We start from the raw sequence: 21,805 nt of genomic DNA, 5'->3' as shown, positions 1-21,805 counted from the left end.
AGGACGATTTCATTAATTGTTTATATTTATTAATTCCATACTAATATTTTTTAACGTTTGTTTATAGCTCATGCTTGTCTGACACTACTACCTCTTCCAACTAGCCTTTTTAATACTTTTTAATTTATTGGCTTTTTTTTAAGGTAACTTTTATTTCAGACATACCCACACATTATTTAAGACCTTCTAACATAATTTCTATTTTTTAAATCATAAAAACAACTTAAACAATAATGAAATTGGAGTATTTAAGAATCAAAGTAAAAGTAGAAAAACAAATTAAAGTTCATTATGTTCTTACGTAAGTTATTGTTTATTTTAATTATGATCTCATGAATCTGTTATTAAAAAACGAATTATTGAAAAGAAGAAATTTTGAAATTCGATATTGAATCTCTCGTCTTTATTTAATGTGAGATAACATTACACATTCATCGTATTGTCTCAACTTTTATTTTTACTATGATGACACACTACACTCAGCATAAAATAATTAATTTTTTAATTATTTAACGAAAAGTGTTTTATTGTTTATAATTCTTTTATGAATGAAAAATAAAATTTTGATACGTAAATCTTTTTTAATCCAAATAAATAAGACAGAGAAAATAGTTCTTAAAAAAGGGATAATAAGCAAGGCCAGAAAGACAGAAAGAAAATCAAATAAATAATGGAGAAAAAAAGTGAAAATAATCAAAACATAAAAAGGAGTTCCTCTGTTATAAATTAATTAAATAGAAATAAATATTATTAGCAATTATTATTACATTTTTCGAAAGATAAATTGACTAACTTGTAAAATGGGTAGTTGAGAAAATATCGGCGGTGAGAAGACAAAAGGATAATATCGCGAGATTTTAGGGGAGACACACACACATTGAAGTGATGGGGGGGGAGAGGTGGACTGTACTGCTAAAATTCTGAGCGCGACCACTCACTCATTTCTTGAGTTTGACAGATTTAACCTCCTCCTCCTCCCTTTCCCAAATTCTCTTTGTCCACTTTCTGCTTTTTACCAGTTCCCTCACTCTCCCCCACCATTACCAACCCTATGCGCGTGACGCTCACCAATCCAAACCGCCTTGTTTGGGCTGTGCGTGTGGCTTATGCACACGCGCCAAAGAGTCGTGTTTGCTTAGTAGAATGCAACGATGACGTCATCCTATTGTAGCACTTTTAAGAGTTGGTCCCCAGTCCCAACTTTTTGAGTAAAGGATATTTTGTTACACTTTGGTACTATGTATAATAATGAGAAAATGTAGTTTTAGTCAAGTAATTTAGAATATGATAATTTATTTTGTATAAATTTATTTTTATAATTTTATATTAGTAATAATTCTAGTTTTTTTTTAATTAAAATTTTAGAGCTTTTTAGCATCATATAACAATGTATACATATTTGGATGCGTCCTTACTGATTCCTTAATATCTATCAACAAAATTATTTTTGGAGTATATATATTGCAAATAATATCTAATGATAATGTTGATATAATGATTGGTTGTATGGGGATATTATCGTAATGAGTGAAATATGCATTTTAATTGTGTAACTTACGGAGTGATATTTTTTATTCTATACGAATTGAATTTTGTAATTTAGTTCTAAAATTTTAAAATATTGACAAGTTTAGTCATTTTTCGCTGGAATCTTCAATTTAATTGGATTATGTGTAAGTCAAATGCAATTTTTTAACCAATTTAATCAGAAAATGATTGAAAAAAGAGTTTCTAATTACAAGATTAAATTGCAAATATCAATTTATGTAATATAAAAGATGTCCTCCTTTATGTTACAGAATTAAAATTAACTTTTTTTAAAATAATAATTGACGTGCATATTTTAAAAATATATTATTAAATTAAAATGTAATTTAAAGGTAGGATGTATACCAAACGCATATTGCGACAGTAATATCTAATTACACCAAAATCTAAGATCCTTCACGCAACTATTTACGTTGTATGTCTTCTCAGTTCTCCCTCTTACATATCAGTTGATGATCAAAAACAACCAGTGAATCCCATCAACAAGATGGAAGATGAGCAATAAGCTCTGGGCTCAGCAAGTCATCTGTCCAAACGCAGCCTACCTAATTTTCTTCAATAACTTGTTTAAAGTTAGGTATAATTATATAAATACATCCTATTTATTATAAAATTATAAATACACCCCAATTCAATGTCAAAATTTTATGTCCATTAGGTACATTACACTAACACGACATCCTATAATCTTATAAAGGACATGGGTGATTGTCTAATTAGATCAAATATTGGAAAAATGTCGATATAATTTACCCAAATATTTATAGCTTATTTCAAACTCATAAAGTCATTTGTTTTCTAGATTTATAACTTTTTTAATATCTCAAAAATTATTATTTATTTTAATCTATATATAGTTTAAAATCTAAAATTATCATCTCAAGTAAAAGTATATATAACACAGCTAACTTTCAACTACTATTTCGACGAACAAATGACATTTAAAATACGCAAAATTTAAAATTTTTTATCCAAAATTCGATATAACTAAAATTGAATAAAGAATTTTGAAACATATATTAAATGATTAAAATGAGGAACAATGATTGTACTCAATCTTTACTATTAAGTAAAGGAAATTATCAAGATGTGAATTGCCTATCCATACACATATAAAGTTGATTTATTTCATTAATTTATTTATTATTAATTTTATCCCTTTTCTTTTCTATTTAATACAACAAATATAATAAAAACTTAAAATATGCACACACGACGAGTGTGTTTCAATTGCTAGTTATATAAAAAATTCTACGATAAAGGCAATAATTTATATTTGAAAAAAGCAGCAACCCTTAAGTTTTTTCAAAAAACAAAACTCTTTTTTTTATTTTATTTCGAACTCATTTTATTTTAATTTCAGGGTAAAAAATTATTAGCAGCGGGACTCAAATTATGTGGAGGATAAAAATAATAATATTAAATAATTTATTGAAAATAGCTTTTTAGTGTCGTTACATTAAGTTATTTCTAGAGTGAAATTGCTAAAATTGATCCACAGCATGAGTAATGTTTATATATGTATTAATATAATTGACTAAAACGTGCATACATATAATATAAAATTATGTAATGAAAAATAACTATTTGGCAAAATCTTTTTTTATTTAAAACTTTATAAGTAGCCGAAATAATGCAATACATGAGAGGCGCCGGCTCATTAATACTAAACTCTCTCTCTCTCTCTTTGTCTTTTTTTAAAAAAAATAAAAGACATATGACTAATAATTCTGAGCAAGAACAGCCCATTCCTCAAAAAAGAAATTAAGCCTGTACGGGTAGATGATCATATTGGATTTTTCTACTTTAAATTTTATTATATTTTTTTTTATTTCATTGAATGTATAAAATTTTGATTTGAAAATAAATGACATCATTTCTGTATACATATAGATTAATAAAAAGTAAAAAATGCAATAAGATTTCAAATAGAATACCTAATCCCGAAAATGACAAAACTTGCTTAATTTTTCAAAGGTACATTTATTTGTTCTAAGGAAAGCGGAATTTACGCTTTTTATGTATACAAAAAATATGGGCACAATCAATATATCGTCCAGGAAAATTTATTTGAAATTCAACATGACAGCTTTGTGGACGAAAAATTTTATGTCCAGTTGAGTTTTGAATTGATGAAAACATGATAATATTTTTAAGTAAATATTGATATCATCATTTTATGATTTAACAGTTTACAGTCATTTAAACAGTTACTTATTTTTTTTTATTACTACATAGTGTCATATTTAAGCTATAATCACTGCCTAAACCACAATTTTGTGACTGTAGTGTAATGGAGATGCACCGATTGTGTAATTGATTACTCTTCTTGAATTATATATTAATAGGGTCCGTGATTTAATTATTTCAAATTTGAACAAGCTAAAATTTTCATCAACCAGTTAGTAGGTAGGTATTTGTGTGGGATGTGTGATGAGCATGGACGATGAGGAAAGGAATGTATTAATCTATTAGAGTGTATGGATGGCAAAATGAAACAAGTAGAGGTTGGACCATCTCTTTTGTTGGCCAAATTTGGTACAATTCTAACTAAACAGCCAGCTACTAAATGTAATAGTAACTATCAATCTGTTTTGTCCAGTCACCAATGTTGTCTTAGTTTCTTTCAGCTTTCTCCTACCTCAATTTCCATTGCTTGTTTTGTGTTTGGGACATAAAGAGAGACCTTTTTTTCTCTTTCATCATTCCCATGCACTCACTCCACCCTAATGGAACTTACTACACATTTTTGCTTTTATTTTGCGAAAATAATAATAGTTAACTCCAATGGTTGACGACTCAATTAATGTTGATGGAATTTTATTTTCTCCCATTCTCATAAGAAGATGGGTAAAATCCACAATTAGATTAGGTCGATTCATTTATATGTATATGTGGATAAAATAAATTAAATGAGTGTAACAGTCACAAAATGTTTCTATTATCAATTTTTTATCGAAACATTATCCAACTTGATCGTCATATTCCCACTAAAAACATGAAAAATTAGTATGGAGTTTGTCCAAACATTACATCTAAACCTAACGAGACGCGAATCCAACTAGCATAACTAATTCATTGGTGGGATTATAATTTGCATTAAATATCATAGTAGACATCGATCTTGAACTACCATGGGCGTTTAAAATTTTTCGAAATTATGTAAATCTTGTATTTTAAAATTATTTTATGTTCATATTTTCTGTATACATACACGATCTAACTTAATTAAACTTTTACCAGTTCATTGACGAGGAGAACTGACCCTTTCGCCCCCAGACAAGGTGTGATGACATGAAACATGAAACATCATAATCTACATGCTAATTTGAGTAACTCTTGCAAATTATTGCTAATTTGAGTAACTATTGCAAATTAGCTTCTAAGCTAAAAATGGCCCATACATACATACATACATACATACATAACATATATATATATATAAAATATCCCTCAAATCATGGTATCCAAATATTTAATTTGTCAATGCTTAAAGTTGCAGCCAATTGGTTCGTAAATGGGCACTTTCGACCAAACTAAAAAAGCCCTAATTTAATCACAGACTTCATTCATAAACTTCCAAATCAGACATCAATTTGGAGAAATACCAAATCCACACGGTTAGGTTAAAATTATTGAATATGACAATTGTCTTATCTAATGGAAATTATTGCACCAAATTAATTGTTTTGATGCTTACGTCAAACAGATATTCTAATATGTAACATGTTATATTTTTATAAGCAAATGCCAAATATGTATGTGTCTGTTTGTTGTTGATTTCTCTGTACCAAACATTGCAAGAGTCGAATTTCGTAGACGGCCGACGTAAACATTTATTTTAGTGATTCAATTATAATTATATTTTTAATAATTAATATATGTTAATTATCAATATTAAATATGTATAATTAATCAATACCTATTATTACGATAAATTAACAACTATTATTGAAGTAGATTACTACCTACATGTTGGTGGAATTCAAACCTTAACTTTAACTAAGTTAAACCTAATTGACGAGGTCAACAGTATTAAGAGTAGATTGTATTACATCCACGTTTCCTGATATTTGATCTAATTATAAATATACGTATGTTGAATAGGTTGTAATTATCTTCATTGAAGCTTGCAAAATATTACTGATCCAAGTCGGAAAATTATACTAATACCTAAATAACTCTTTTATTTTTTTTTGGTCGACAAGAAGAAAATAGAAAAAAATATTAAACAAAATTTGGGGAAATAATAAAATGCTCAAAATAGATAAAAATATCTAGCACTCATTTTGATATTTTTTCAGTATTCTTATGCCGTCTTCATATTTATTCGTTTTTTTACCTCTTTGTTGCCGGCAATCTTTACTTTAAAGTAGTGCAACATCGTCAAAGTGACTAAGAATGCCTTACTTGAAGTTTGGTCCAAATGAAATTTAATCTGAAAAAAAAAAAAAAGTCAAATTGCAGTTAAAGTTCTATAAGGGGTAAAACATTTGTTTTTTCACAAAGTTAATAATTGATATTTTGATTTAATATTATAATGAATTATTACAGTAAAAACAGAAAAAAGAAATTGAAAGTGGTAGTTGTGAAGGGGAGAACATTTATACGGACATCCAGATAAGTCGCATCACAAGATGACATCCAGAGCAATAAATATCATGACCCAGCATCTTCATTTCTAGATGCTATATTAATTGAATATTTCATTTTTATAGTTTACATTATAAATTAGTATATCTCTTAAATAATAAAATTAAATAAAAATATTCCTTTTTTGCACCAATCTAATCTTCTCTGCAAAATAGTGTTGCACTACATATTACACTTGGCACACGCACGATATATGTAAATTAAATATTTTCATACATAATATAACCATTTGGATTTTATATATACATAGGATGTATATAGGAAATGTGATGTAAAATAAGATGCAAATGCATTTTCAAAGTATTTGGATCGACGACAGTGGAAAGCACAGTGCTATAAGCACATAGTTTGACGGCGAAATTTCAAATAATTGTATTTTTTTTTTTTAATTTCGAGCTCGTAGAATATTAGAGACAAAATTTTCAATTATTTTCCCAATTTTTATTGTTTCCTTGCATTACAATATAATACAATGTATGACATCAATTTATAATAAAATATGGAGAGGTACTACCTTTGTACCAAGACCCAATATTGTTCTTAATTGTGTGTGTGTGTGTGGTTGTGGTCTGTGCATGTAGTTTACACACACTACACACAGTAGATTATGGATACACCAATAGGTATAGACTATAGAAACAAGTTGCACGCATTTTTGCTGCCATCCCCACAACTCAGTTGAATGGGCCCAAAAGCCAGCTCCACTACTTGTCTTTATTTCATGTGGTCCTCCCCAAAATTGGACCCTTTACTAATGGAATATACTTGTGCACACATATAGTCTCAAGATCTTCAACTATGCAAATTTCAAATCTCAATAATGTAAATTAAATATATCAATGTATCATTCGGTATATATATAATAATGAAATAAATTATATAGTTTTATTATTTTATGAAAAGTATATTTACTAATTAAAATTTATATTAATTTAATAAGTAAAATTTTTAAGCATATAAATACTCTCTATTTGCTATACTTAATAATGATGCAAATACCTCAAATGTTGATTGATCTATAAGGGAAAAGGATAAAAAATGTGATTTAATCGAGATTTTTGAAATGTTATATTTTTCTAACACTTTATAACATTATTATTTAAACATTCAAAAACTCTTCAAATCTACTCAAATTTTTTTCATATAAACTTTGGGTAGCGTACTATCAAAACAACCCTCACGTTCATAAATGAATATTAAAATATCACTCTCTAAATAGGAATTAGTACATTTTTATCAACTAAACCAACATACACTGACATCTGTTTGAGCGCCAGTGCTCATTTATACTAATATAGGAACGGAAAATACTTTCACTAAGTGACGGCAAGTTTATAATATCATTGCACTAATTCTTTTATTAAGTCGATAATAACTTTAAATTGATGTTCTATTCTTTCTCTTCTTTTTTTTCTTTTTAAATGTTATGTATTGGTTTAATATGAATAATTATTTATTATATATATATATATGGGGAGGACATGCTACAATAGTAATTCATAAACTTTGGGCTACACGTTGGAAGGACAAAGCGGCCCAGAGTGTAGGAGCAGACATGCAGAAAGGATTTGTCCATCCAACATCCATGCGACGGCCGAGATCTCTTGTGCAATGTTAATTGGGCTGATTTCAGACATCTCCACTTTGGATCCCAACACAATTGTACCATATTAAACGGTTATCTTATTTAAAAATTTAAATTATTAAAAAGGAGAACAAAATTCTGTGTTCTTAATTCCTTTTAACTCATTCGTAGTTGAGTGAAAGATTCACATATTTGGACTCATTTTGAGTAGTTTAAAAATCAGGTCAAAAGAAATAAAATTTGACTCACTTTTTACACTTTTGACCTCTCTCTCTCTCTCTCTCTTTCTGTTTAATTTTATATAAATTAAATATAATATTAAGATATAAACATTATTATACGTTTAATTCATTATTCACAATTCTACTTAAATAATATCCAAACAGACATAATCTGGTGGCCCAAGACCAACAATGTTAAATTCTGGCCCATATGGGAAGTTTTAATTGGGCGGAGTCTTTATCCACCAACACCCAGCATCTGCACCATGTCACCTTTTTTTTTTTTTTTAAAAAAAAATTTCAATCAATCGTTCAATAATCAATAATATATCAACTATCAATACTAAATATATTGTTAAAATAAATCAATATCTATATATTGATGAAATTCAAACTCATACCTTCACGATCATGAACCTCAATTTGGCAAATTGAACTAGATCACATTGACTAGTTACGTCAATTACTTGTATATCTATACTACATAAAAAGAAAATATTATTTTCTCTTATAAACGGCGGCTATGACATCGCAACACTAATTTTATTATTTTTTTCAATAATATTCCTAAGTTGATTTTCTATTTTCTTCTTTTTCTTTTTAGAAATATGATGTGTTGCTTTATGTATATTTTTTCTTATTCATAATATATCTTAAAACATAAAACAAGTAATATTACATGCACGCAGAGACTATGTGTCACTACGACTAATATCTTTATAACAAAAACACAATTTGCATTTGGTCGAGTAAAGAATCAAAATGTTTGCGTTACTTTTGTACTTTGACTAAATTGATCACACACATGATTGCATTATAAACTTATAAATATTAATCGCCAATAATAAAACTTTATAGGCACACAACACAACACATGTTAAATGTTTGAAAATTAGAAATAATATATAACTTTTTTGACATAGTAAATCGTAGAATTCAAGACTCAGAATCTCTTCTTCACTTCATAAAGGCGACCTTTACTTCACATCTCCGAACAATAAATAAATCAAACGTTTTCTCATTTTCAAACGTCAAATCGAACTAAATACTCTCGAGGTATTTTGTTACACCAAAGGGGCAATATGGGACAAGTGCAATTTTTAACTAAATCGAATAGTTTCTTGTCCTGCAAATGGTCCAAAATGATCAAATCCATGACCCCATCATCACATGTGATATGCTCAAATTCATTATCATTTCGACCTTAGCTTTCTTAGGTGGCTACCATTGTCGGCTCAAGAATTAACACAGCAGCTACTAATTTCCAGCCATGATGATCAATCATGATGGGGTGGGTGGGTGGGTGACTCCCCCTCACACCATTCAATTCCATGTTCAGAATCTAACGGCCAGCAGTGAACCATCGAGTGGGGTCAACCAATGACTCATCGACAGGCGAAGCCGACGAGTGGTCATCTCAACTCTCAACCCATCTGCAGATATCTGTTTCTCCTTCAACTTCATAGCTTCCACATCATATTGCAGACACAAACAGCTAAACCGGATGAACTACTACTTATCTATTACAACAAGTGTTCAACCATGACTGTTTAAAGAAACATTGAACATATGAACTGCAAATTCTTACCACCAAGGGAACAAGAATTACCGACCAACTAAACGAAAATAATGATTCAATGCTCTGAGGAGCTGACATAACACAACAACTGAAACTCCATGACCTAATTCCAGCTTTTCATCGTTCTAATCTAGCGAACATAAATGAAGCTAGCTCCATTTTCCAACATTATCCTACTCTAGACTCCAGTTCCATTTTTGTACACGATCCTAACTACATGTCACCATACGGGAGAACCAACGCCCCACGTCTCAGGAAAAAAGGAAAAACGGTTCGGAACAAAATTAGTACTAAATTGTTTTGCTAACCAGGAGAGACGGCATCCGTTTCAGTGAATATAATCGAACAAATAGCTACTCATTGGAACGAACTCTGGCTGTGGGGATATCGGGGGTTCCTCAAGTTTAGTTGCCGGCTGTTTAGCTTTGCTTCTCATCTCTATGACTTTCTTGTGGGAGTTTGAGTGTAGAGATGGGACAAATGTCGGACTTGCAGCTGGTCGATATTCCGGGAAGAGCCGTCCCGATCGGTATCGAACTCCACACGCATTGCATAGAGTCTTTGGGCCCAACGGCCCCTCCCTCCATTGTGGTGTCTTTGTTACTTCACAATGTGTGCACTTTTTAGCAAGTGCAGGACGATGTGAAGAAACATTCTGTGGCTCCCCATAATCGGATACCTGTAGTGAATTCTCAACCTTTTCGGGAGAGTCTCTTGTGGATTTCACGACAACTGATGGTTGAGATAGTTTCTTCCTCGCCTCTTTATGTTTCCTGGCATTTGAAGTCCTTTTGGAAGTGGATGTGGCAGCGAACCAAGGTGATACCAAAAGCCATGGGTTTATGCCCGCATGTCTAACTCGTTTTGATCTCGTTCGAACAGGAATAGCGTTATGGGATTTGATAGGCAAGTTCTTGCCTGCTGAGCAGGACCCACCGCTTTCTAGAACGGAAACAGGACTCTGAGTCTGGAAGAAACCGGACTCCTGGACGTCAACAAATTTATTCTGTTGGAGCATATGTGAGCCAGAGGCTTCAACATAGGTGGATGGCAGCTTGTGCTCTGGAGCTGCGGCAATCTTTAAGGTTGTTGATTCACCAAGGAAGAACAGATTAGAGCAAAAACAAACACTAATTAACAGATAAATCAAAAGGAAATATAACGGTGATACCAAATATCTAGAAGTAGAGCCAATGAACTCTTCCTAAGTTTGCACACGCTCCAGCCATGTGCACGAGGCAACTCAAAACTGAACTAGGACGGAATTCCATAAAGTCAGAATTTCATTTTAAAAAGATCAAGGAAAGTTGATTGGAAATACAGCACCTAATCACATCACAATCTCTCATTCTGGATGTTGTCAAAAACATAAATTTCAAAGACAATATACATGTTTATATGCATTTTCTTTCTTTCAATTGAAAACGAAAATTTAGTACTTGGTACAGTGTGACAACTACTCAGTTCAAACCTAATTCTTGCAACCAGACGAGGCTGAAAACTTACGTGAATGTACGATGTTAGTATCCAAAACCTGATTGGTTGTCCTCACAAATACCATTTAGTTTAAGAAAACTTGTTGAACTGAAATTCAAGGACATAACTAGGATCCTTTATTTTTACCCAATAATGATGAGACTTTCAGTATTTACCACTTATGTGGTTGTGATTTGAATTTCTTCTTCCTAAATTTCCTTCACATATGCACTAAGATGATCCAACTCACGTATGCAACCTCGTAGGTAAAGGCCAAAGATAAAAGTAAAAACCTGAAAATGAAGCATTATCTTCCAACTTTCAACACATACTCTAGATGGTGAAGACCTCAAACACCTAACAAAATCCAGCTCGATAAGCTAGGAACAAAACACTGATATAACTCATCTAAGACTTCTCTCATTGGCATATCTCACAGCCTACCTCTCTCCCCTTCCACATGAATAAAATGGATGCTCCAGCTCCATGTTTTCATTTATAACCCTTTTCATTAAAAGTGCTCCACATTTTCATGCATCAACTTCTCATTCAAAAGGAAAGAAGTATAGCCCCAGATATCAACAAAGAACACACAACTCAGACAACTCTGCTCGCCAAAATCAACATTTACTCCATTCATAAACCTCGGCGGCTTCTTTAACAACAAACATCAACTAAGGAGGGATTAGATCGTGAAAACTCACAGGAGCAACTGGTCCGGGCAACAAATTCGGAGGGCCGGTATCGATTTTGCCATTAGGTATCATAGGCGGGCCGAATAGCACATTGGATGGTATAGGCCCAAGAGACTGTGACTTGCTGATATCCCAATCCTCCACAAATCCATCCCCATCCAAACTCTCCATAGGAAAATCCAAAATACTGAGTATGTTCTCAAACTCTTCGTCTCCTGCGACGCCATTGGCGACCGCATCCCAACAATTACCAGGCTCAACCACACCCATATTTCTGAAAATATACAAAAACAACTACGCATTTTCAACTGCAGTCATACACAAACAAGGACTTTAACATAATCTGGCAACAAAAGAACAAAAGCTTTACAGATGGACAATGATTGTCAAAGAATAGTTCAATACATTAGTTCTGGTCAAGCATCCAATAAGGGCACTCACAAAAACTTGTTACAGGTAATTATGGTGCTTATACATATACGGACATAATTAAACACACACACATCCATATACACACCATTTGCAAGTTTCTCAATCTTATGGTTTAAGGTAAATTCTTAACTTTAAATGGACAACAAATAGGAACTGATTGAATGATTTTTACCTAATACATTGGTTTAAGAATTTATCCAAATGGGGTGAGTGATAGCTATATATTTGGAACATGTATTTCAGTAAATTCAAAAAGTTACCTATCTGCTTCAAAATCTTGGCACGGTTCAAAAAATATACCAAATATAGGACTCTCATAGAATCTCATATACTGTGTGACTCCTCCAGTTGCTAATGAAAATTACAACAAGGTAAAAATTAGAAATCTTTGATGAATTAAAATGAAAGGCAGATTGAAAGAGAAAAGGGTATCAAAATCTTCGATTCCAGCTCATCAAATCTTTACTGGAAATTATAAATTCTAAAGAACTGACATAGGCAAGATATATGATAAAGGCACGTGTTTTTCATTTTTAATCAGAACAAAGAGTGGCCAATTTGTTTCCTTCCCCACCAAACGACGCCGTTATACCAGCTACACACAAACTTCTGCTGCTTTTTTCACACAGAACGACTGCCCTAAAAACCTAGGTTAATTAGGAAACGAGGGTCTGTTTGCTAGGTGAAGAAAAACACCAAAAATGAAAATCAAATAAGAAAAATCAGAACTTCGCTCCATATCAAGAAAACCCATCAGGAGGGGAAAAAAAGGGGGGGGGGGGGGGGATGTCAAGAAAATGTTCAAGAATTCTCGGGTTTGAAACTCCATTAAACTCCATTCTCCGTCCAGCCAAACAGACATGAACACATGCAGCAGAGCAGAACCAAAAAGTGGGATTTTTTTTTAAAAAAAAAATGTAAAACATTTCACAGTTAAAAAGTAAAAACAGCAAAATGGGTTTGAAGAAAGAAGGCGAAAAAATGCAAGAAAACGGAAGTTTAGTACACCACTTACCAGAAGATAAACCCTCAGAACCCTTTTGACGCCATGGGGAGGGGTTTGGAGGAGCGAGGTTTGTTTTGGCAGAGAGAAGGAAATGAGAAAAAGAGGTGTTAGAACAAAAAAGATAGGGTAAGAAGATAGGGAGAGGGGCAGTGCAAATTTTATTTTATTTTATTCTTTTTGGTTCCTTTTCTTTAATTTTCTGTAAAATCTATGAATGTGGGTCTGCTCTGGTCTGTCTGGATTTGTACTCTTTGGACTTTGAGGAAAATAGTTCAAGTACAATATTTCTTTGCTTAGTTTAGAACCAAAACAAAAATAATTTGGAAAATGAAAAGGTACAGTGATGTTGGGAAGGAAGGAGGAGGCAGTGATTCAGTGCTATGCTTCTCAACACCCCTGCCAAATTTCGTCACAAATGATTACATTTGAATTATTACAATAATTCTAATTCATGAATCAATCAAAAAGAGACAACTAAATGTCTTGTATACGTTTAAATCGACTAAATATTTCGATAAGAATTCTAACTCTTGTTTCTTTTAAAAAAGCTGTTGTATCATACATCTAACGAAAATTAACGAATTGAAAAAAAAAAACAAAATGTAAATAAAGATGTAATGTATATTTCGTTAGCAAGGTGGTTGTTACTACTATTAGGTGAGATGGATGGGTGGGAATGGAGGGCTTTTGGTTTAAATGTTATCTTCCATGATTGATGAGCAGAGCGGGTCCCAGTGAGTGAGGGAGTGTGTGTGTGTGTGTGTGTGTGTTACTTCTGACCAAAGGCATTTTCTTTCCTTTTTCTAAATTTTTCTTTGTTTCCTTTTGGAGAGGGGATTGGGAGTAATAATTTGTTGGTGTGAAGGAAGAGTGATGATTTATAGGTTTCAATTTAATGATTAGTAGTAAGCAAAGTGGAGAAATCACAACCAACGCTCTCATCCCAGTTTTACTCTCCTCATTGTATCTTGGTATAATTACATTACTTTCTCTTTACATTTAGCATAGTTATACATAAAATTTTTAAATTTTTCAAAATTATATTTAATATTTATAACGTTTGTTTTATCCGTCAAAATTCATCAAACTTATTGATATCAGCAAAAATTGAATGAAAATTCATAATTACCTCTCATTGATTTGTTATTGATTTCTTGCAAATAAAACAAATCATTTTTTAACATATTAATGCATGTTAGGAGGTCTTATAGGGATGAACATAGATTTTCAGCCTTTTTTTTTTTTTTCTCCCTTGAATTTTGACAAACATATGGATGTATCTATTAAACGAAAACAACAAACATCAAATGCATTAAATATAATTTTTCAAATTAAAAGGATTGATGTAAAATTACACTAACTCAGGACAACCATGTAATTATCCCTTGTATCTTCTCTTCCACTGAACTTACCGAACAATATTTATTCTACTATTTAAGTATTAATGTTATTTGTTAGTATACCCAAATTTGTACGACATGAAATTCAAGAAAGTATATGCAACTATTTAAATATCAATGTTATTTGGTTGTTAAAGGTTGGTTGGAGAATAGAGATTGGGGGTTGTTGCTTATGTGCACAGAATGCGGTGTTTTATGCTTCTTAAGGTCGATAAAGGATATGTGTGAGGTAAATTTTGATATTTTATTATTTAAGAATTCTAAAATAATTTTTCAATTCTGAAATATTATGCTTTAAAATTACGTGAAAAATAAGATAAACTAATCAATAATACAACTAACATAGCACGATAATATAAAAAAATAGTAGAAATAAGATGAAATATTTCTTGAAAAGCAAAATAATGGGTACAGGTACAAAATAATAGTTAAAAAAAAGAAGTGAATTAAATGGGGAAGGAGGTGAGGCGTAGAGCGTCCTTGGAGAATTGTAAAGTTGGACAATATAGAATTACAATAAAACAATAAGGGTAGATACATCCAATTAAATTGGAATACATATATCTGTTGGTAACGATAATTAGAACATAATATTTGAAACCTTGGTACATGCATTGAAGAATAAATTGAAATGAGGGTGGTGACATTGATGTTACTGTATCAGGGCCCCCAATATTGAATGTAGATGAAGAGATGCTCACTTGCAATTGCAATTGCAATTTATGGGAGAAGAGGAGTTAATAAGAATCCCAACACTTCACATGTGAGTGTAGGTTGGGATTTGGCTCTTCTACCCTCATTCAACCTTTCTGCATTATTGCTACAACAACTTTATTTTTATTAATTGATTTTAATTGTGGTTGGCAGATAATTGCAGATTGCACATTTAATGTAGTACCAAGCAAGTTTTGGAACTTCATTCCCTTGGGCAGAATGGTAGGATGAGTATGCAGTCCAAACCCACAGAAATTACCATTTCAGTTTATAGATTAAGAAAAGTTTTGAGAAGACAAGCTAAAATAGTTAGGAGAGACAGTGAAAAGGGCAGGGACGCTATTGTCAACCACAAGAGTTGAGTTCATTACGAACAACATCCACTTGGATCAATATTAAACTACAATTCTATGGGTACTTAAATGTGATTCAAGAATGGTGGAGGGGTAGTGTTGTACCATTCTTCTTGTTATTCCTCTGTAAGAGGTTCAGGTTCCCACTTCGTTGTCGTTGTGGCCTTGTCTAGAATTTTTAGACGAAATTCTTTCTTTATCTTTCCAAGTGGAATTACTCCTGATTGTCGCTCGAACCATCGTTTGACATTAATTTTCTCCTCTCTTAGAATTTTCATAAAAAGATTCAATCTTAGATCCTTCAGAATCTAAAATATTAACTTGGAATAACTCGAACTTTCGTTCGATTCCATTCTTAAAGAGTCTCCTCCGTGAGTGGATGAATAACATCTGAATGCAATACAAACAAATATTTCTTCGACAAGCATAGGCTCTAATACCATTCTTGCCAAGCAGGGCATTAGCATGCAATTAGAAATGAATGGGAACTAAATGTGCAAAGTTTTTGAAAGCTATGAGACTAAAATTGTTGGCCCGAAGAGTAAAGGACCAAAAGTAAGAACTACTGCAATCCTTCGAGACCAATTCTGCCTCTTCCCTTTTAAAATATGAAATTTTGGTTTATATATATATTATTCATAATATAATTCAAAATATAAAATATTATTTATTGTATACATACAGGAACAACGTGCCACGACGACTAGTATAATATATATAAACAAAATACAAAATGCAATACCATTTTCACTATATATATATAGATATAGTATACACTATATACAGCCTACTGGATTTTGTGCATTTCCATAGTTGTTTTCCTGTGAAAATTTATTGACGTGGTTACCAAATGCCAGAGTAGAGGAGTGTGGTAAACCCATCACGGCGGAAGTTTCCACTTCTCCAGCTCCCAGAAATACAGAAAATTGAGAGGGCGGCTCCGAGAAAATAAGAATATGGTTTTCCCAATAATAATGATAAAACTGTTACATTAAACGCATCTCATACAAACCAAGAATCCCTGATTTTGCCAGAAACATTCAGATATAGTTATCACTAGCTCACATGCCATGAGAAATGTTTTCTTAGCTTTGTATGAAATGAACTGCTGGCGAAAAAATTTCTACGGCTCCAGGTTAGATACAATTCCTTTTCCTGTTTCCAGGTGTTAGTACCAAACTGCTTACGATGATTAGACTTTTGCCCCCAAAAGTCATAACTCCTGTTTGTTACCTTCTCCAGCAACATTTTTGAACATCCGGAATTGAATGAGTAAATGGGGGTCTCTGCAAAAATGCCCAGCATTGAAAAGTTGATGACTTGGTTGTCTTTGCATTCTCAACGTTTTCTATAATGCAACTTAAGTGGATCTATAATTTAACTTTTGATGTTCTTCTTCTTGCATTTACAAAGAAAAGAATGAGGAGAAGCATCAAGAGACCAGTGATGGATAAGGACACGACTTTCCAAGAAGGGAAGACGTAGAAATTGGGATATGAACTTGTGGAGAGGGCGGTGGCCAGCTTTTCCTGCAAGTAAAAGCATACATGTAGATCCATAACCAGACAATCCTTTTCATGTATTCTAAAGTAGCAACACCAGAAAATCTTCATCACCTATGCCCCAAAAAATACACAAGGACATTTTGAGACACAAATTGCACAACTGGGATAGAAAATATTCAGTTATGTTCTTCCTCTCCTGAGGAAATTAGGATGCATCTATTGTTTGTTAAGTCTAATGCATGGAACTTGGAAGTCCAAGCGCAAATGCCCGGTTCATAAATTTGTATTGACAATAATTTGAGGAAGTGTGAGACTCAGAAGTTGAGAAACCAACAACCTGCTCCACAATTATCTGATTAGCAGGGAGGCAGAGTATGAAACAATATTGCTAGGTTAAGAGTTACAACTACAAAGCCCAAACAGATAAAACACAGTAACATCTTTCCCAATTACAAGGAAACCTCAATTTCGAACTGTCTGCTGCATGAGAAATATTCAACACAGCTTGGGCAAAAATATCTTTCAAGTTCTGCATAAAACTTGAGGGTGCAAATTAGGGTTTCTAAGCTAAGGAAAAGTTCACTGACAAAAGCTCCTTAAGGTATCGCAGTTTTATCTATGAAAATTTGGATGAAGGAATACTATTTTCAAGGATGCATCACATCCCCATCATACTTTTAAGGTGTATTCTATCAATTGAATTCTGAAATCTCTTTGCAGCAAATCCTCCAAACACATGAATCCAAGATTATGCCACAAAATTTAAATCTAGAACTCAAATTTGAGCAAATGATGTTAACTTACAGCATAAACCATGCGCTGTGTCATATGCCCCTGTTGCTCGTTGAAGATGTGTTGAGCATAATTATAGAGCTCTATGTCTAGGCTGTTGAGTGATGCTATCTCCTGGATAACCACCTCAGGAATCTGACGACGAGCCTGGAAATAGTTAAGATAATGATATCAGTGGCAGGCATGAGTGGTAAATCATTATGGTCCATGAAGAGCACTGGAAAATTCACTTTGTGCACAAGATATCAATTCAAGCTTTTACCTCTTTTGTAAAGTTTACAGGAGAAATTCGCTTCAGAGAATTTACACGCCGCTCTGATTGGGAGTTTCTTAAGGATGAAATACAAGACTCATATGCTTCCATTAGTTTCCCAACAGTCAACTGATACAATGGCAGAGGCCTTAGCTAAAAAGTCATAAAGCAAGCAGGCAAGACCCAAATCTCAAATATGGAGAGAAAAAACAAAAGGAGGGATTTGGGACTTACATTGTCACGTGCAATTTCATACTTGCCTGTGGATGAAACATCCTCTAATGTTTGATAAGTGCTGTTGCCCTGTAATCCAGAATAGTAAGAAACTTTCAGAACATTTAATGGTCAAAACACATGCAGGAAAAGAAAACACAGAAACACGCACACACACATACACACACATGAGCTTCTTACTTGATCATTGGCATCAGATATCGTATTAGTAATGGAGCTCTGTTCTGCAACAAAGCAGAATATGGTAAGGGAAACTAGGACTTCATTCAGAAGCAAAGTCATCTCAATGGAAATACAAGAAAACATTACTAGAAAGCTGAATCTATAATCCATTTTATTAATTATACAAGTGGTAGTTGTGTAGTGAAAATGAAAAACAAGATATTATTGCTAGAAGCCACAAGTATAGTCATTGAACCTTATCAAAGTCCCCAATCTAGAAATTTGTGAGCTTGCATAGATACATTATCCCCAAGAATATTAGTTCCGACACAGTACACACTTCTGATATAGTTCACATGAATTACTTCAGACCACTAACCTGAATGATCATTGGTTGCAACTTTTGCACTGGAGCTTGATATTGTGTGCTGAGATATCACCTGTGCACCAACAATGTTTGCGAACATTGTGGCTGATTCTCGGTGGTTCTCAGTGAGTCCAACATAAAGCATGTCCGCCAACCTTTTCTGCAAGATTTACAATTCTCTACCATGAGTGCCATAAAATGACGAAGGGAAAGAACATAATCATGTCTAACATACTGATGGAGACTTTCTCCCACACCTTTGCAACTTCAAGCACATATTCACCAAGGGTGTGATACTTAAGTACGCAATGGCGCACTTCATGTGCTTCCGCAAAATACGAGTTGTTTGTGAGACCTGCAATCTAAGAATTCAGGCATGTATTACTTAAGAGTTCTGAACTGAAAATGAGGAAAGAGAAATACAGAATATTACAATGATGCACTGGTACATCATTGCCTGAAGAATTATCTATACGGCTAATCTTGGAGGATAACTCACTATTATTTCCATGGATGTATTATAATGTGTTTGAATTATCTTTGGCAGATCAAAATCTCCACCTTAATGCACCAACATATGACATTCCATGACAACTAATCTCTGTGAAGATATGGTTTCAAGACAAACCCAAATTCCATCCCATATCACGTAGGTTCAATCTCATTGGTAGTCTTTGTCGATACTCCACCCTCGCACCACGCCAGTTGAGTCTCCGGAATAGAGACCGATGGATTGATTCTTGATTAGGCCTCTGCCAATAATTTTTAAGCCTCAAAATTCTCATGTTTGACTATTTCAACCCCAAGCTCTAGCACTAGCCGCTCTACCAAAAATGTCTATTGCAGCTGGATTCAATGAGGTTGCATGCATGCAATAGATGACACAATAGACAACGTGCCAATTTATGTGCTTCCTTCCTCATATACCTCGATCTATACACAGCAAATACGATTATTCATGGGTCTCAAATCTTTCTAGATACCACTGCATATTATTGCGCTAGGACATGGACAAAATAATTAAACTATCTTTTCAAGAAGCATTACAGAAAAGCATCATATAGTAAGATTTATGTTACATTTGTTTTTTGGATTTTATTAAAGTAAATACTAAAGAAAATATTTTTCTCTCTTCAAGTGATAGTTCCTTATGCTTTATTCCTTTAACTTTTTTGTTCTCCTCTTCTACTTTTAAACACAATCAAGAGTTAGAGCGGCATAGACAAAATACATGGGTCCAGATGAAAAGTTCTTCATAACTCAACAGCAGTCAAAAAGGAACTTCACACACGCGCACAGCCAATAACCTTCTAAATTTTTCTAATTCCTAGTTTGTAAAGCAGCAACAACAGCAGTAGTTAACTTGAGATTCTATTCAATGCTGAGGTGAAATTCGGACAATCCAACTAGAGAACAAGTTTAATAAATTAACGAATGTGGGCAGAAATTTTCCAGAATCTATCAGGACAATGCTTATTGATTCTAAATGAGATGAAGTAACATCAGCTATTCCATTCATTCACTTATCGTTCATTCACTTCAAATGAAGTCCCTCCTATACCAGTAGAAAACCCATATCATTATTTGCATCTTATGCTACTGAAACAAGCAAAGGACCCCTTGTTGAAATTTTATACCGGCTCCTTATCCAAGATTCAAGTGCCTAAATGCCATGCACCAAAAACAGAGAAGGTACTAGAAAAAGTCATGCAGGCAGTGCCCTTCTTTTGCTCTGGTTTGAAAAGAAACCAAGGTTCAACTAGTGAGTCAAAACTTTGAATCTGGCAGCGGTTCACAATGAAGATTTGGAATAAGCATTTGTTCAGGCATTTTTCTCTGATTTCTTCTTAATGAAGAGCAAGACGGTGAACCAGCATCGATTGTACACTTTCTAAAGCAAACCTTTTCAGAACACCATACTATTAACTGAAATAACCATAAAATACAGAAAAGTTTAAAGCACAATGCAAATACCTGGAAGGTGGCCCCATTGTGGACAATGTCTAACGCAATCGGGTGATGAATGTACTCACGTAGAGGCATCAAGATGTCTTCAACGTCATATGAGCTATTCGCCACTAAATGAAGTTGCCCTCTAAGTTTTCTAGCATCCCTCTGCAATAAGATGCACGACAGATTGTTAGATAGTTCATCCGATGCACAACATCATCTCAAATATACCAATGTTTTTTTCAGGATGAGATGGCAGAAGAAGATTTCAATATACAATGTGATTTTTAAATCCCAAATCTTGTTCTGTCTGCAACTGTAAAAGCAATAACAATGATCATCTTCCCTGAAGTACACAATTCAAAGGCATTGTTTCAATCCCAAGTCATGCAGCAGATGGTCATTATTAACAGAAAATGTACATGAGTAACTACTGTTATGCATGTATCCTGGAACAGGAAGTAAATGATTTCAAACTTTCAATTTATATCAATTTTACAAGCACCACAAAAAGTACAACATAGCAAATATTCATTTCATGCACAAAATCTTGATTTTCAGCAGAACCTTCATTCTCTGATTGAGGAGGATATTTTATAGAAGATATAACTACAGGGCAAAGTCAACTCTCAGCAGGGCAATGGCTGAAGCATTTTTTTAAGTTCATATCAGACAACATATTAATCTATCAAAAACTGATGCAGATTGGTTAGAATATTGACATGAACCTAGATAAGGACAGCACTAATAGCAATGCAACAGCCATGAGGATGAATCTTATTTCTCAAGAGCCGTCATATGAAAAAGTTCAAAAATGAATTGTATGAAAGTCATGCATCCTCTGGCGGGTGGTTGGGCGGGATGGGGGGGGGGGGTTCCA

At 33.1% G+C, this 21,805-nt stretch overlaps 2 protein-coding genes across 5 annotated transcripts in view; both read right to left on the bottom strand.

Annotated features, from left to right (window-relative positions):
• Positions 9,565 to 13,356, bottom strand: LOC105170290 (GATA transcription factor 11-like). Its single transcript, XM_020696753.1, has 4 exons — positions 13,205 to 13,356; positions 12,450 to 12,540; positions 11,767 to 12,031; positions 9,565 to 10,664 (listed from the first exon to the last, which is right to left on the bottom strand). The coding sequence occupies exons 2-4, from the start codon at positions 12,515 to 12,517 to the stop codon at positions 9,915 to 9,917; spliced, it is 1,083 nt and encodes a 360-aa protein (XP_020552412.1). The 5' UTR covers positions 12,518 to 12,540; positions 13,205 to 13,356; the 3' UTR covers positions 9,565 to 9,914.
• LOC105170288 (protein-tyrosine sulfotransferase) overlaps positions 16,609 to 21,805 on the bottom strand; it is an 8,392-nt gene continuing 3,195 nt past the window's right edge. For 2 of the 4 annotated variants that reach the window (XM_011090980.2, XM_020696907.1), the window contains exons 6-13: positions 20,950 to 21,090; positions 19,233 to 19,337; positions 18,988 to 19,135; positions 18,627 to 18,670; positions 18,447 to 18,515; positions 18,222 to 18,341; positions 17,972 to 18,106; positions 16,609 to 17,191 (exon numbers count right to left, since the gene is read on the bottom strand). In XM_011090980.2, coding sequence (XP_011089282.1) covers positions 17,033 to 17,191; positions 17,972 to 18,106; positions 18,222 to 18,341; positions 18,447 to 18,515; positions 18,627 to 18,670; positions 18,988 to 19,135; positions 19,233 to 19,337; positions 20,950 to 21,090 — 921 coding nt within the window. In that variant the 3' untranslated portion in view covers positions 16,609 to 17,032. Of the gene's footprint in view, positions 17,192 to 17,216; positions 17,505 to 17,971; positions 18,107 to 18,221; positions 18,342 to 18,446; positions 18,516 to 18,626; positions 18,671 to 18,987; positions 19,136 to 19,232; positions 19,338 to 20,949; positions 21,091 to 21,805 lie in introns of those variants that run through there. The other 2 variants (XM_011090983.2, XM_011090982.2) reach the window with 2 other exon arrangements.

The sequence above is a fragment of the Sesamum indicum genome, linkage group LG9 (genome assembly GCF_000512975.1).
Source record: "Sesamum indicum cultivar Zhongzhi No. 13 linkage group LG9, S_indicum_v1.0, whole genome shotgun sequence".
Taxonomy (NCBI): domain Eukaryota; kingdom Viridiplantae; phylum Streptophyta; class Magnoliopsida; order Lamiales; family Pedaliaceae; genus Sesamum; species Sesamum indicum.
Note: the sequence above shows the minus strand (reverse complement) of the source record. Positions and strands in the feature narration are given on the sequence as shown.